This window comes from Typopeltis vanoorti, chromosome 14, assembly GCF_054136105.1.
Source record: "Typopeltis vanoorti isolate ZY-2024b chromosome 14, IOZ_Tvanoo_1.0, whole genome shotgun sequence".
Taxonomy (NCBI): Eukaryota; Metazoa; Arthropoda; class Arachnida; order Uropygi; family Thelyphonidae; genus Typopeltis; species Typopeltis vanoorti.
The window spans coordinates 60,521,871-60,539,593 of NC_143562.1; the positions used below are offsets into that span (position 1 = coordinate 60,521,871).

The window sequence follows — 17,723 nt, forward strand, 5'->3', positions numbered from 1 at the left end:
GTGAGGAAGGTTCAGTGGGTCGAATATATGCCTTCCATATGTTTGGGATTTTTAGACCATCATTATTGTTCAGATAGGGATGGTTGATAATGATCTCACAGGCTTCCTTAAATTACCATTCATACCATGTTTTAGTGCAATGTAGACAGCTAGTGCTTTTCCAGTAAATTCTGTGTAAGGTATTTAGGGCATTATCCAAAAGGATCGTGGATTTTAAACCAAGCATCTCTGAAATATCGACCGTATAACTCATGATATTCATTGCTGGGATGAGGAGCATGATACAGAGGCAGTTGTGTGCCATCTGTCTCATCTTCACCATAATTATTATATTAATGTGTTGTTTATGTCCTTTTTGTCTGATAGGAATTGTGCGTCCTGTTTCTCCTATATATGGTATGTTGCAAATATAATAAATATGGTATACTCCAGGGTGGGCTAGTGGAGGTAGTGGATCTTTGGATGAGTTGAGTAAGCTTTTTAATTTTGCAGGAGGTTTAAAGGTGGCTTTGAGGTTGTATTTTTGTAGTACTCTGTTTATTTTGTCTGATGTTCCTTTAATGTAGGGAATGGTTATAGTTTTACTGTAGTCTGGTTTGTCTTTGTTTTTTATTGAGGTTTTTAATGGAATTTTGTTAATAGTGTATCAGTTTTTTTGGACAGTATTGCTGATAATTTAAAATTCATCATAATTTTAAAAAGATGAATTTAAAATTATCAGCAATACTTTCCAAAAAAATGGATACAGCCAAAACACTATTAACAAAATTCTGTACAATGAAAAACAAAGACAAACCAGACTACAGTAATTGGACCCATGGTTGTTAATGATGATGACCCACCTCTTAACTGAAAATTCCACACATTTAGCCACCTCCCAGTCAAGATCATATGATTACTGTCACTGACTGGTGGCAACATGTTCATATTGGTTAAAGACAAATTCTCAGATGCAATTACTAGATCTAGCGCTCTCAAACCTTACTAGAGTCCATCACATCATGTCTCAGGTAATTATTCCTTATTAACTGCATAAATTACATTTCCTTCCTCCCATGTGTCCTCTCCTCCTTCCAGTCTGTGTTCCTATAGTTGAACTCCCTCATGATAATTACCCACCTGCCAGTTATTTGCTGATGCATTACTATCCCCATCATCCTTTCCATCCCCTGATCTATAGGAGCATCCTATTGTGTATTTTGTTCTGCTAGCCTCTATCTCACACCAGATAGCCTCAGATGTGCTGTTTTCACTGGTCTACAGTTGAACTTCTACTCTTTGGTTGCAGTTCATTGGTATCAGTAACATTCCTTCCCTCATTCTTTTCTCTCTATCCTCTCTGAATACACTATACCCTTTACATTCTGTCTCACTTACTATATCATCTTCTGTCGGCCATGTCTCACTAATGCCAATAACCTTTGGGAAGGAGAAATGAAATTAACTAATGCCAAAAACTCCTCCCCCTTGTTTCAAATGCTCATTAGTGTGTACATAAAGTGCAAAAAGTCCCTTAGGCCTACCACTATCTGACACTTTATACTAACTATCCCATTCTGGTTTGTTACCAGTGGTACTAACTTAGGCATTTTATGCACATTCTTACACTCGTCTGCCTCCCCACTGATATCTGCTTATCCACTGATATGCAGATATAAGTGGATATGCAGCTCACCCCTCAAAAAAGCTCTGGTTTCCCCGATTTTGCACATCCACTTACTTAATTCAACAACACTTTTTCGAGACTCTGAACACAAAATCCATTCAGATGCAAACCATCCTTTTTTCCATCAAACTCATTGCACACATCCACAAACTGTACATTATTCCTCCTGCATAACCTATGCATCAAGTCATTCCTTATTATGACCCTCCTTCTCAGCTCTACTCTGTCATAACATGGCAGCAGAGTCTCTGTCTTAACTTTCTCACTCTTTTCTTTTGCTACTTTCAGCAATTCTTTCATGTCCTCCCTCATGCTATACTTTCCCCCTTTCAAATCATTTGTTCCTGTCAAAATGATCAACTCTTTCACTTTACCCTTTTGCGTTATAATAGACTCACTTACATCATTCATTTTTGCACCTGGGAAGCACGATTTTGTCAATCTCTCGCCAGTCAACCCTCTTATGATAGAATTGCCGTACAAGACTCGCTCCTCGATTTTTTCCTCTCTCTCTCTCTCTCTCTCTCTCTCTCTCGGTGGTCAAGCATTCATTTCTCTTTTCTTGCACTTCTTTCTAATATCAACTGACCCACTCACCAAACGTTTCTGCATTCATTGGCCTCTTGCTAGAACATTTTAATTCATCTTAATTCATCTTAAATGTTCTAACAAGAGGCCATAAGTTTGCCATTCCCCCTAAACATATCCCATATCTAGATTTCATACACAACATTGAAAGAAACATCAGTCACCTTCCCGGTATTAAAGCCAACAAACTTCGTTTTGAAATAGCAAAAATAATTTTCGATGCCAAACCTTCAGTCTTAAACATTCCACCTTCAGAATTGAAGGCTCTTACTTCCTTAAAACATAATAAAAACATAATCATCACCAGAACCGACAAAGGAAATACCACAGTGGTTCTTGATACTATTTCATATGACCAAAAAATGAATCTATTACTCCGAGACTGAAATACTTATGCAAAACTTGACTATGAACCCACAAAAAGACAGCTGAAGAAACTTCAAAAAAACTCAAGACATACCATGCTAGACCTCTGAGAATATACGGTTTACCCAAGCTTCACAAGAACAATGTCCCACTCAAACCTGTCGTTGATTCAATTAGCAGCCCAACTTACAAGTTATCAAAATTCTTATCCAACCTTCTCCGTTCCCACATAGGCCATTCAACCTCTTCAATAAAAAATTTCACAGAATTTCATGCCAAAATAAAAGACTTTCAACTGCTGAAAACTGACATGCTAATTAGCTTCAACATCGTCTCTCTCTTATTATGGACACACAGGCAGATCAGTTTTTAAATGCATTTCAGAACATCAAGACCATATCCGCCTCATCAAACCACAAAAATCAGGCCTTGCTCAACACGGAGTTAAAAACCCAAACCACAAGATCCACTGGGAAAAGACAAAACTCCTACACAGATCTTCATATAAATATGAATGCTTAAGGTAGCAGGGTTTTTCATCCTGCATACAGACAATCGGCCCTTCAGAACACACGCAATTTACAGACAAAAATACTAGTTGTAGTAGTGGTGGAGGTGGGCGGTAAATGGCGTTGATGGAGATTATTTGTAGTAGAGGTTCGGTGTAGTGGTTGAGACAGTTGTAGGTGTCCTCCCACGATGAGTCTTCGGACTCCTTGGAGGTATCAGGAATAATAATAATAATCCCTAAAGTATGGGAAATTGTCATACAAAATTGTGTAAAAATAACTTAATTGTAATTTAATTTTAATTAAGTTAAATTAATTTAATTCAATTTAATTTAAGTTCAGGCCGCAACATGCCACTGCACGCAATTTGGATTCCATTGTACATACACACCCTATCCTTTGTGTCATTCCTAGTATTGTTATACTGTACTGATGCTTGTAGAAAGGCTTATACACTGGTTAAACATGATAACTAAATACTTAAGGAATTGACAGCGTGCACTAGAAATATAAATTAAATCAACTTTAATATATACTTTCTGATATTTCGGCAACGTCACGTTGCCATCTTCATGGGAACTTAAGATAAAGTCACCTGCACACAAGTACTACATAATAGCAAATGAAAAACGAAGCGAGGAAGCTAACGTTTTCCTAAAGTCTTGATGGTGCCCCCTGGCGGGCTATATTAGGTGTTCTTGGCCTTTGGGCTGAAGTTTTTCTGATATATGTTTCCCAAATTTGGGACAGTCTCATGCATCCAAATTTGTTAAGATTTGGCATGTTCCTAAGGGCTGAGGCTGATTCCATGAATAGTCTTTCATATTTGAACTTGCTGCAGTGTATTACTTTGGATACTCGCCACCTTATTCTGTGGCGAGTATCCAGAGCATGGTCTGCAAGTCCAGAGTGGCTGTACTGGTGAAATCTGATGTAGTCCTTGTGTTCTGAGATTCTGATATTTGCTGTCCTACCTGTTTGGCCAAAGTAGGACAATTTACAGCTGCAAGGGACCTGGTATACACCAGGTAGGTCTAGTGGAAGTGGTTGGTCTTTAGGAACATGCCAAACCTTAACAAATTTGGATGCATGAAACTGCCTCAAATTTGGGAAACATATCAGAAGAACTTCAGCCCAAATATAGCCTGCCAGGGGGCACCATCAGGACTTTAGGAAAACGTTAGCTTCCTCGCTTCGTTTTTCATTTGCTATTATGTAGTACTTGTGTGCAGGTGTCTTTATCTTAAGTTCCCATGAAGATGGCAATGTGACGTTTCCGAAATATCGGAAAGTATATATTAAAGTTGATTTAATTTATATTTCTAGTGTACTATAATAAATTTAGTTTAATCCTTTATCCCAGTGAGAGCAAACAAAGTTTGTGCCTGAAAATATCTTCAGGACTGAATATAGTGTTGTACTATCTTACCTGGGTAAGTAGTGCAACACCAGGGCAACTTGTAGCAATGTTGGTAGCTTGCTCCACCCAGTATCTCCCATAATGCAAAACACATCTCCTTGTGGATATGTATACTGTTATGCATTAAGGGATTGGCCACTACCCAGACTAGTTTCGACCTTTATTGAGGTCTCTTCGGTGGGAGCCAGGCCCAGAGTTGGAGATACCAGGCATAAGCAGAAGCAGTAGCAAGGTCATCTTTACCTATAGGAGTTGCCAAAAGGTTTACCACCTTTTTATATTAAATTACTCTGGATTTAGAGAAAGATGTTTCTCCACCTTTGCTATGAGTTGCCCTGGTGTTGCACTACTTACCCAGGTAAGATAGTACAACACTATATTCAGTCCTGAAGATATTTTCAGGCACAAACTTTGTTTGCTCTCGCTGGGATAAAGGATTAAACTAAATTTATTATAGTCTAACCTAGTGAAAAATAAACTTTCAATTTCTAGTACGCTGTCAATTCCTTAAGTATTTAGTTATACTGTACTGATGATGTCCTAAGATATCTAGGACGAAATATTTACATAATAAAAAACCTACTACTGTGGTTCACGTGTGTTCAATTTAGTCATGAATTCTCCACAGGTTTCTCTATATAATCAAAACATCCATTCATATATTTTGCTTTTGACCAGCTTTTCCAGTACCTTGACTCCAGTAATTTGCAATATCAGTCTTGGAGCCTAACACCGTAAAGGCGAGGTGTTATAGGATGTAAAGATTTAAGTTTTCATTTTAACTCTTGAGGCCATCAGGATTTAAAATGAAATTTATCCATACCTTTACAACCTTTCTAAACAAGAATCCAGAATTCTAAAAAAGGGTTTTAACTTTTCCATTGCTCCTAACCACATCCCAAAAATGGACTTCATATGTAATATTGAGAAAGGTCTTTATCCACTCCCAGAGACAATAGCTAATGAAATTAGATTCCAAAGTACTATCATCCTCTCTACAGCTAAACCATCGAAACAGAATATGACTCCCTCAGATTGGAAGGCAATTTGGAATTTGAAAAGAAACAAGGACATAATAGTAAAAGCAGGCAAAGGGAACTCCACAGTCATTATGAGCACCAAAGATTATGTTAGAAAGATAAATACTTTACTATCGGATCAGTCCACATATAAAATTTTATAACTTTGGGTGCCTTTACGGTGCACCCAAAGTACACAAAGATGAAGTTCCACTCTGCCCGATCGTAGATGGCAGATTCTCTCCAACATATCTACTAGCCAAACAGCTCGCAAACCTATTAAAAGAACAAATCAGAAAATCGGATTCTTATATAAAAAATTCTCAACACTTTGTTGAAAAACTTAAAAACGTCAATTTATCCAACACAGACATTTTGGCAAGTCTTGATGTTACCTCTTTGTTTACTAACGTACCAGTTGAAGATGTCATGGAGATTATAAAAGAACTTTTTCCAAGCGATATCTCACAACTATTCCATCACTGTCTCAAGTCCAATTTCTTCAAAGTTAACAATACAGTTTATCAACAATTAGAAGGCTTTGCCATGGGCAGCCCCCTGTCACCACCATGTGCAGACTTGTTCATGGAGAAATTGGAAAATGACATTCTAGCTAAAATAAACCCAAAACCATCAGTCTGGTGGAGATATGTCGACAATGTGTTCATTATATGGAAGGGCAAAGTAGACAGCTTACATGAGTTCCTCCAAAAAATTAACTCTTTCCATTATAAAATCAAATTTACTTTAGAATTGGAAAACAATCGTCAACTATCCTTTTTAGATGTACTAGTTAAAAGAAAAGAGAATGAAATATCAAACTTAGGATATATAGAAAACCCACAAATACTGGATGGTATCTCCATTATTCTTCTAATCATCACCATACACAGAAATGCAGCATTATACATATGCTAAGAAACAGAGCCCGAAATATAGAATATAATATAGAATATATATAGAATATATAATATAGAATATAATAAATATAGAGCCCGAAACCCACAAATACTGGATGGTATCTCCATTATTCTTCTAATCATCACCATACACAGAAATGCAGCATTATACATATGCTAAGAAACAGAGCCCGAAATATAGTCACAGATGAAGAAGGGGTACATACAGAACTTTCCCTTATATCTAAATCTCTATCACAGAATGGTTATCCTCAAAACATAATCAATAAAATTCTCTACAGTAATAACCTCCAACAACAACGTATAGCAACTCAGTATGTTTCATCCATCGTCCTACCTTATGTTGGATCAGTCTCCACAAAAATAGCTAGAATTATGAAGACTTATAACATCAGAGTTGTTTTTAAACCGATAAGTACCACTAGACAGCTTTTACGATCCCCTAAAGACAACGTAGCTTTCTTCAAATATGCAGGTGTTTATAGTATACCATGCACGTGTGGGCTATCCTACATAGGCCAAACAATCACAACAGAACAGACACCTCAGGTTTGGCACATCATTTCTCAACTTCAAACTATACCAGAGATTGGGATAACAGCTCCATGTCGTATATATAGAAGAGGATTGCAGTTGTCAAACGTTTAAAGAAGCTGCAGTAGTCCTACGAACAGGATATAACCTTAATAAAAATGAAGGGGTTATATTAAAGGATATATGGAAAAATCTGATTAACTCATTAAGTTTAGCGGAGCTACATTACACCAAAAATTATTGTTACTTCATTTTTTTTTTTTTTTTTTTTTGCATTTACTAGTAGTTTTTTGCCTTCTCGTCTTGACAAAGCTAGTCAGTTACAGCTAGCGAAACTAGTAGACATTTTTTGTATATATTATTATTATTATTATTATTATTATTATTTCGGGCAACTCCAAGGAGTCGACAGACTCATCGAGGGAGGCCCTAACATCATGTCAAGAACAACTATTCGACATTCACACAGTGTCTATCATACCTCGCCTTGAACTCATTCATGGTCATAACACCCACAACAGACTCTGGCAGCTTATTCCATTCATTTACCACTCTCTAAGTAAAAAACTTAGCTCTAACACCCTTCTTAACCACATTCTTGCCCAGCTTCCATGTATGGCCCCTAGTCCTCCCACCACCAGTCCTATTTTCAAAAATATCTTCTGGATTAGTCTTATAGAAACCCTTTAGTAATTTAAATGTCTCAATCATATCACCCCTTTTCCACCTATCGACCAATTTTTGCAACCCACAAATCTTCAACCTATTCTCATAAGGTTCATTCCTCAGACCTGCTATCATCTTGGTCACTCGTCTCTGGATCCTCTCCACTTCCTCCCCATCACGAAGAAACCCTGGCGCTCATAACTGGGCATAGTAGTCCAGATGGGGTCTTATCAAGGCTCGATACAGAGGAACAATAACTTGTTTGTCTCTCTCTGCATGTTTAAGTATTTTTCAGAAGCCAAGTGATTTGATGAGCTGATTTAGCCACTTTTGCAATGTGCCCCCTAAACTTCAATTCCCTATCCACTAACACTACCAAATCCCTGGCCTCATCAATCTCCTGGAGTACGGTTCCACCAATGCGATATACTGTTGTTAATCTTTTCATTCCAAAATGCATAACCTTGCACTTTGCCACATTAAATTGACATCCATTTTCCCTATCCCAGTCCTCCAAATTATCCAAATCATCCTGCAAAATTTTGACATCTTAAGCACTCACAATTGCTCTACCCAACTTTGCATCATCAGCAAACAAGTAAACACTTCCTCTCAGAACATTTCCTATATCGTTAATGAACAAATTGAAAAGTAGTGGTCCAAGAACAGAACCCTGCGGCCCACCACTAGTCACAAGCCATCTTTTTGGACTCCACTCCTGAATAAACCACTCTCTGGTATCTCTCCATCAACCACCCTCCTATCCATCTCACCAACCCTATATCTATCCCCATCTGCTCCAGTTTACTGATTAGAGTTCCATGTGGTATCCTGTCAAAGGCCTTGGCAAGGTCCAGTAGAATCACTGTAAAGCCATCCTTATCCAGTTCAGCCGTCACTGTGTTATAAAATATGAGCAAGTTACTGAGGCATGATCTACCCTTCACAAAACCATGTTGTCCCCCATACAGTATCCCATTTACATCTATCCAATCCTGTATTCTTCTCTTGACTAGTTTCTCCAAGACCTTGACAACGATTCCTGATATGCTAATCGGTCGGTAATTTACAACAGTAGTCTTGGAACCTCCTTTATGCAGTGGAACTATTTTCCCCTCTTTCCACCCCCTCAGGACTAACCCAGACCCGAGACCCAGATTAAACAAAATGGTCAAGGGTACTGACAATTCTTTAGCCGCTTCACGTATGACACGAGCTGGTATACCATCCAATCCCACAGATGTATTGACATTAAGGTTTTGCAATAGACTACTCACCTCCACCTCATTCACCACAATTCCCGTATAATCTATTGGTTCATTCCTTTCTGCAATGTCATGGATGATATATACTCTTGCAAAGTGCTCGCTCAGTAATTCAACTATATCAACTGATTCGGTTACCTCCCTACCATCGGCATTCTTTAAAATCATTCTGCCACATACATTTTTTCTTTTACTTGCAACATATCGAAAAAACTGTTTTAGGATTCTCTTTAGCCTGCATGGCCAATGTTCTTTCATGATCCTTTTTTGCTTTTCTTACCACACTCGTTACCCTTCTGGCCTGGGCTTTATACTCTTCATGTGCCTGCCGGTCACCTTTCTCCTTAAATTCCCTCCAGTGGTGTTATTCATCCATTTAACTCCTACTTGATTTATTATTCGGACTCTAGGTATACAGTCAGCCATGGCTTCATGCAAACACTTTTTAAATGCTTCCCATGCACTGTCAACTTCTAGCCCTTGCAGTTGTACATGCCATGGCACTGTACCAATCAATCTCCTAAGCTTGTCATACTTACCAACCCGATAATTCCACATGTACTCTGTCTTAATTGTAAATTCCACACCTTTAGCCACCTTCCAAGTCAAGACCCCATGATCACTCTCACCAATTGGTGGCAACATGATCATATTCGTTACAGCCAAATTCTCAGATGCAGTTACCAGGTCAAGCACTCTCTGATCCCTAGTTTTTCCATTACATGCTGTCGCAGATAGTTATCCCTTAATAACCGCATAAAATCCAATTCCTTCCTCCCATGTGTCCTCTCCTCCTTCCAATCAATGTTACCATAGTTGAAATCTCCCATAATAATTACCTTCCTTCCACTCATTTCTTCTATTTGCTTATGCATACTATCTCCATCATCTATTCCATCACCTGGTCTATAGCAGCACCCAACTGTATATTTTGTTCTGGTAGTTTTCGATCTCACACCAAATAGCCTAAAATGGGCTTTTTCTCTATCCTGAAGTTCCGCTTCTATTCTTCTTGGCTGTAGCTCATCAGCTATTATCAATAACACTCCTCCCCTCATTTTATTCTCTCTGTCACTCCTGAACACGCCATACCCCTCACATTCAATCCCACTAGCTGTGTCATCTTCTGTTAGCCATGTTTCACTAATGCCAATAATCTGTGATCTGGAAGTGCCATCCAAGGCCAAAAATTCTTCTTTCTTGTTCTTAATATTTCTGGCATTTGTATATGTGAATTGCAGAAGCCGATTTGTTCCATCCCTATTTTGATGCCTTATACTAACTATCCCATTCTGATTCGTGGTCTTTCCTACTTGCTTGGGTATATTACACACATTCACATACTCAACTGTCTCCCCAAAGTCTGCATATCTACTCCCCCCCCCCCTTAACTCTGGTTTCCCTGGTTCTGTACATTCACTTCCACTACATTCAACAACAACTTTTCAAATTTCCATTCAAATGCAAAACATCCATTTTATATAACTCCTTTCGCCCATCGAACTCATTCCACACATCCACCAATTCCACACCACTCATCGACCATAATTCACGTATAAAGTCATTGGCAATTATGGCTCTCCTTCTATACTCTTCACTGTCAAACCGCGGCAACAGACTCACCATCCTAACTCTCTCACTCTTTTCTTTTGCTACCTCAAGCAATTCCTTCACATCCTCACTCATAGCCTTTTGGTTTCCTTTCAAATCATTTGTACCTGCTACCATTATCAATTCCTTCACCCGCTGTTTTTGCATTCTAATTAATGATATGTGTATTAAAATCTATGGTCTTGTAATCCAAATAGTATGTGTTAATATTCAATTTATCTATAGTGTCCATTAATGCATCAGATGACAGTGGAGGATAATAACAATTACACTCTCCTTGTAAACACTTCAAGTGGAACAAATGTCTCCATAAGCAACTCAAGTCATGCTCAGTTATGCAGGTAAATTGCTAACACAAGTTAATAAATTTTCTAGTAAAATATGTAGTACATTCTGAAATTCTGGTGTTTAGACTTATTTGTTGATTATTATCATAATGTTAATTTTAGGAATGAAACTATGATATAGATGATATAATAATTAAATCAATTTTATTAATATTTCCTATATTTTGTACAAATGCAGTTGGCATTCTCAGAGAACATTACACATGGAAAGAAATGTGCAAAGAGAAACTATTAGTAAGACAACATGATGAAACAAGATAAGTCCTCAAGTCTTTAAATGGCACCACTTAGATGCTTGGGCAGATGATTTAAGAATGGGTATTTCTCAGATTTGAGGCAATTTTATGCATACAAATTTATTGTGGTTAGCACCTTTTTTTTTTCTTTTTTTTTGGGTGCTTTTTTTTGGGGGGGGGTGCTTAAGGGTCAAAGCTGTATAACTGAGAGGAGACCTCCATATAGCCTTTAAAGGAATGCGGAGAACCGACCAGGGCTTCTGACCTAATGTCCAATCCTCACCTTCTTGTGGTGCACCCTGTTGGGTATCTACTTTGATACTGAACGAACGAGGATGGGCTGGCAATTTGGGATTTAGCCAACCAAATTGTATTCTTATTGGTTAAACTAAAATAAAAAAATGATGGTACAACATGACAAAATTTCATGCCAGCTGGGGCGCCGCCCGGTTAAACAAGGCCCCCGTTGTTTTCGCCAGGGAACTAGGACGAACAGCGAAAAGTCAGCTACTGGAACAAATCTGAAAACAAACCCCAACTCAACATCACCAGAGTTAAAGATCGGTACTATCAACATAAGAAGCCTGAATGGCAAAGAAATGGAGCTAGCTGAGGAATTAGATAAGTACCAGATCGACATAATAGGGGTGATTGAAACAAAAAACACCAAAACTGGTGAGATCTTTCTGAGCAATAAATACAAAATGTTATATTCAGGCAATGACAATCAAGGAAAAGAAGGAGTAGCCATAATATTCAACACAAAATACGAGGCTAATCTTCTTGAATGGCAGTCAGTCTCAAGTAGAGTAATGTGGGCAAATATGAGAATGGGGAACTGGACAATGAGACTTATTTGTGCCTATGTTCCCACAGAAGGTTCTACTAATGTAGAAGTGGATGAATTTTTTGACGCTTTAGAAAAAGCAACTGACACAATGAAAAAGGAAAAGTTGGTCCTTGTTGTTGATCTAAATAGCAGAGTAGGAAATAATTGTGAGACATACAAAAATATTTTGGGAAAATTTGGAGAAAAGAGCAAAGCTAATAATAATGGCAAATACTTGTTGGATTTCTTCTCAGGACATGGACTGGTTATTACTAACACCATGTTCCAACATAAAAATGTGCACAAATTCACATGTAGAGAAGAGGCTAGGAATAAGAAAAGTGTCATTGACCATGTTATTGTTGATAGTGATGTTTTCTCCCTGGTGCAGGACACCAGAGTGTACAGAGGATTTGAAATTAGAAGTGATCACTATTTAGTCTTGAGCAGGATAAAATTGAATTTCATATTGAAAAGAATAACATGTAAAAAAGTTTTAAAGCGAATGAAATTTGAGCAGCTCTCAGATGTGAACTGTAGGCTAAAATACAGAAATATTATTGAAAAGAAAATGATAGAGTTTGAGAACAGGAATCAAACCTTGGAGATTCAGTGGCAAACTCTGAAGAAAACATTGATTGATTCTGCCAGAGAGGCATGTGGTGCGGTTGTGTGCAAGGATAAAAAAATCAGAACTCCCTGGTGGACACAGGAAGTTAAAGAGGCAGTGAAGGAAAAGAAGAAAGCATATCAAAAGTTCCTGGCAAATAAGTCAGCTTTTACTCTTACAGAATACAGAGACAAATGTAAGAAAGCTAAACAGTGTGTAAAACTAGCTAAACAAAAGTCATGGGAGGACTTTGGCAAGAATATAGAAAATAAATATCAAGAAGGTGGCAAAATATTCTGGAGGTTGTTGAAGAAGCTTAGGAATGGAGGAAAGAGTGCTGTAAAAGGAGTTAGAGATAATAAAATTGATATGAAAACAGGAGAAAAAGATATCCTTGAAGTATGGAGTAATTACTTTGAAAAACTGCTAAATGAAACAAGCAGTGATGACAGCACAGTGATAAAAAACACTGACCAGGCATGCATATCCATAGTCAGGAATACATATCCATAGTTGAAGTAGAAAAAGCTATCAAAGGCTTGAAATGTGGAAAGGCAGCAGGAGTAGATGATATTCGACCAGAAATGCCAAAGTATGGTGGTATAAAAGTTTTACAGTGGCTGTACTGCATAGTTCAGAAAGCCTGGACAGAGGGACGAATTCCCGATGATTGGAGTAGAGCACTCATAGTATCCATATATAAAAAGGGAAATAAAACTGAATGTGAGAATTATAGAGGTATTTCCCTACTAAGTGTTCCTGGCAAGATCTATAGTATACTTGAGAAACGATTGAGAAGAATTGTGGGAGAAAAGCTGGGCGAAGAACAAGCTGGATTCAGGCCAAATAGTGGCTGTCAGGATCAGATCTTCACTTTACGACAAATAGTCGAGAAAGCATGGGAATATAACAAAGATCTGTATTTAAGCTTTGTCGATTTGGAAAAGGCATATGATAAGGTGCCAAGAGAGAAACTATTCAATATGCTGCAGTTATATAGTGTCAATGGGTCATTATATCAAGCAATACTTAGTCTTTATTTGAGTTGTAAGTCAGCAGTTAGAAGTGAAGGAAGTAGAGGAAGATGGTTTAATGTTAAATCTGGTGTGAGACAAGGATGTACATTATCCCCTCTGTTATTAACTATCTATATGGATCACATTATGAAGGAAAGTGGTATTAAACCTGATATCAAAATTGGAGATGTTAATGTCAGCTCTTTGCTTTATGCGGATGATGTTATACTTCTAAATAAATCCGCTACAAGTCTGCAAGATTCTCTGACTAAATTGAATAACTGTTGTAATAGATATGGTATGAAGGTCAGCAATAAAAAGACAAAGACAATGAAATTAGGCAGAATGATTGAAAATGTCAGCTGTGTTGTGAATGGAGAACCTGTGGAACAAGTAAAACATTTCAGCTACTTAGGCACGATTTTTACTGAAGATGGTAAATTAAATATAGAAATAGACAACAGAATCAAGAAAGCTGGTATGGTAGGAAGTCAATTGAATAAATTCAAATGGAATAAGAGAGAAATTAGTCAGAACACTAAATTAGCTGTATACAAGACAGTGTTCAAACCTGTTTTAACTTATGGATCTGATAGCTGGGTCAGAAGTAAAACACTTGACCAAAGACTAGAGACCGCAGATATGAGAGTCCTGAGAAAGATTAGAGGCGTAAACAGATGGCATCAATGGCAATATCATATTAAAAACGAGGATATTAGGAAAGAACTTGACATTTTCAGCATCCAGGAATACGTTAGCAGAGCTAATCTCAGGTGGTATGGTCACTTAAATAGAATGGGAGAGGAAAGATTAGCAAAACAAGTGTTCTCTGCCAGGTTGGCAGCAAAACGACCCAGAGGAAGACCAAGATATAGGTTGGTTGATACGGTACAAGTTCCTTAGATGATAAAAATATAAGATCTGATAATGTTGGAGTCTTGATAAGTAACAGACTGATTTGGAGGAAAATTGTAGATAGGAAGTTAGTAATGATGTAATTTTTTCATGTGGTACTGTCATATCCTGTACACCCCTTGAGGGTACATGTCAGGAATTTGATGATGATGACCTTTTTTTTTTTTTTAAGGGCAGAAGCATATTTAGGAATGGTTGCTTTTCTGAAGTAAGGTAGCCTTCTTCCAACAGATTCTGTGGCAAATATCCAAGGTATGAATGAATCTTGGGGATGGGCTTTAGTGTTTGAAGTTGCTTTAACAGTTTTTGGTATTTACACAATACCAAAACAATAATGATGTTTATTAACTGGCTTTTTAACCAAAATTTTCAAGAACTACTTGCCATGATACTTAAGAGACTGAGAGTGTAGGAAAAAGTTCAAATTGTAATAGACAACGAGCTAAAATCCTAACTTGGTGCTCTCTAAGGTTGGATAAATATAAGTTATTACAGTTGTTGCATTGAAGTTGCAACAACTCTCAACTTTCACATAAATTAATGCGGGCTATACTTATTGAAGTTAGCAGAGTGTTTCATTGCTGTTGCTGACTCTAAAAATGGTCTCTCCAATTTTAATGACTTCTATATAAGTGCATTAGTTTTTTTTCCCATCTTTCCATCTAATCCTGCGTGAAGGAGTGTCCAAAGCATTGTGTGCTAGTCCTGACTTCATGACATTAGTAGTGATGGAATCACAGTTGGATGTTAACACAGCCCTTCTTTTTGTCTGTTCATTCACAGTAAATCAAATTTCAGTCACCCCCCCCCCCCCCCCCAGGATGTAAGAGAAGACAAAATTTATCCTTTGGTCAGCACATGAAAGCTGATGGTTATGAAGTGTGGTTTGAATATAGTGTGAAAGTGTATTTATTAAGATAGGGGTATTTTCATTTTATAGAGATTGTAGCCATTCACTAAAAAAAAAAAAAAGTGTGCAAAGGTTGTTGAGTTCTGTGGAAAAAGTTGTATCATGAGAACAAATAACTCCAGCTCTGTATATTAGTATTTTGAGGATCCTATATATTGGCTATGCTATTGTAGATATATATATATATATATATATATATATCTACAATAGCATAGCCAAATATATCATCCACATGGCATAGCCAGACAGAATACTTTGGTCTCCAAATTGAAATTCCCCAAAGGAGAGGGGGGGGGGAATTCATGCAGTTTAGAATTTTCCTTTTCATCCACATATACTGTAAATCTGAATAATTCAAATAGGGGGAAATGTGATTTGTTAAAGCAAGGTTTTTTTTATTTAAAGGTGTATTACTACAGAGGATGATCTCTTAATGAACATAATCCGTTCAAAGATGATGTTTGTTACTCGAATTGTTCGTTAACCGATCATCAATTTGCTATAGATTTTTATGGGAATTTGATTAATTCATTCTGGAGACCCAAAAAAATAAATAAAAAATTATATAATTTCTTACTACGTTTATTTATAATAACAATAATACATACATACACTGTCTTGCATTTTCATCAGTTTCATCAGTCATGTTTTTTTTCCCATTTGTGGGGTGTTAAAGAAGCTGTCCAATGTCAGTTGCTTTTCTCTCTTCAGGATTTTTCGGAAGTGATTAATAGCATTGTCGTTGTAGAGATCCCCAAGCCTGTTGACCTCAACCTGGTTTGGGTGTCGTTCTAAGACCGTTTTTCTAACATCCTCCCACTTCTTCAAAAGATCTTTAATAGCAGATGTTTGCATTGGTCCGCTTTCGTCTTCCTCTTTTTCAGAAGAAAACACATCTTGCTGAGTATCTTGGTATTCTTCATTCAAGAGTTCTTGGAGTTCGTCTGTCGTCAGATCATTTTCATGTTCCATTATGAGCTCTTCAATGTCATCTTCATTCGCCTCCAATTCCAGATCTCTCGCAGTTGTCACAATTTCATCCATAATTGTAGGGACATCATCTCTGTCTCTCTGAATGCACGATGGACACAGCTTTCACCAAGCAGAATTCAACTGTCGTTGAGTGACTTCTGACCATGCCTTTTGAATGAGCCAGATAGCTTCAAGAATATCAAATTTTTCTTTCCAAAACATTTTTAATGTCATCGTTGAGGAGAATTGGCATGCTTCAAAACACCGACGAAACAGCGCGCGAGTGTACAATTTCTTGAAACCTGCAATAACCTCCTGATTGATTGGCTGAATCAATGAAGTAATATTTGGAGGCAGAAACTGAACTGTCAGCCAGGGAAAGTCTTCCAGCAAATTATCTTCAAGGTCTTTTGGGTGTCCTGGTACATTGTCCAATAGCAACAGTGCTTTCAATGGCAATTCATTGGTCTGAAGGTAATCCTTGATGCTTGGGGCACAAACTTTAAACAGCCATTCTTTGAAAAGAACCTGCGTGACCCATGCCCTTTCATTCGATCTCCACATCACTGGCCATCTTTCTTTGATTATGGAATTTTTGTTGAATGCTCTATTATTCTCAGAGTGATAGACAAGAAGCAGTTTAAGCTTTATATTACCACTAGCATTAGCTCCCAAAAGTAACGTCAATCGGTCTTTCATGGGTTTATGCCCAGGAATATTTTTCTCATCTTTCGTGATGTAGGTACAGTTCAGCATGCACTTCCAAAATAAACCAGTTTCATCACAATTGAAAATTTGTTGTGGACAATATCCTTCTTTTTTTAATGAATTCTTGAAATTTGAGACAGAACTTCTCAGCTTCTTCTTTATCTGCACTAGCAGACTCACCATGCATTACCACATGTTTAATACCAGATCTCCTAAACTTTGTAAACCATCCAGTGGTAGCCTTGAATTCTATCTCCTCATGTGACGAATGTGGAGTTTGTTTCTTCAGTTCTTCAAAAATTTCTCTAGCCTTCTCTTGAATGATAGTCATACTAGTTACATCTATTTTCATTTCCCTTTCTTTTATCCAAACTAAAAGCAATCTCTCCATTTTTTCATGGATGGCACATCTTTGTTTCTCAGATGTGATTTTTGATACTCCTTTAGTTGCTTGAGTCTTCTTCATTATATCTTTCTTAGCTAAGATTGTGCCTACTGTAGACCTTTTCAAGCCATACTGCCTAGCAACATCAGACATCTTCTGCCCACTCTCTACCTTGGCTATTATCTCTTGCTTGGTTTCTATGGTGAGCACAGTTCTTGACACTCTACTCTT

The 17,723-nt window shown here is 37.5% G+C and overlaps 1 protein-coding gene across 1 annotated transcript in view; it reads left to right on the top strand.

Annotated features, from left to right (window-relative positions):
- Window positions 1-17,723, top strand: part of Hgsnat (Heparan-alpha-glucosaminide N-acetyltransferase) — a 267,748-nt gene that overhangs the window by 62,885 nt on the left and 187,140 nt on the right. Inside the window, exon 3 of the mRNA XM_090403589.1 lies at window positions 10,790-10,905. Coding sequence (XP_090259715.1) covers window positions 10,790-10,905 — 116 coding nt within the window. The remainder of the gene's footprint in view (window positions 1-10,789; window positions 10,906-17,723) is intronic.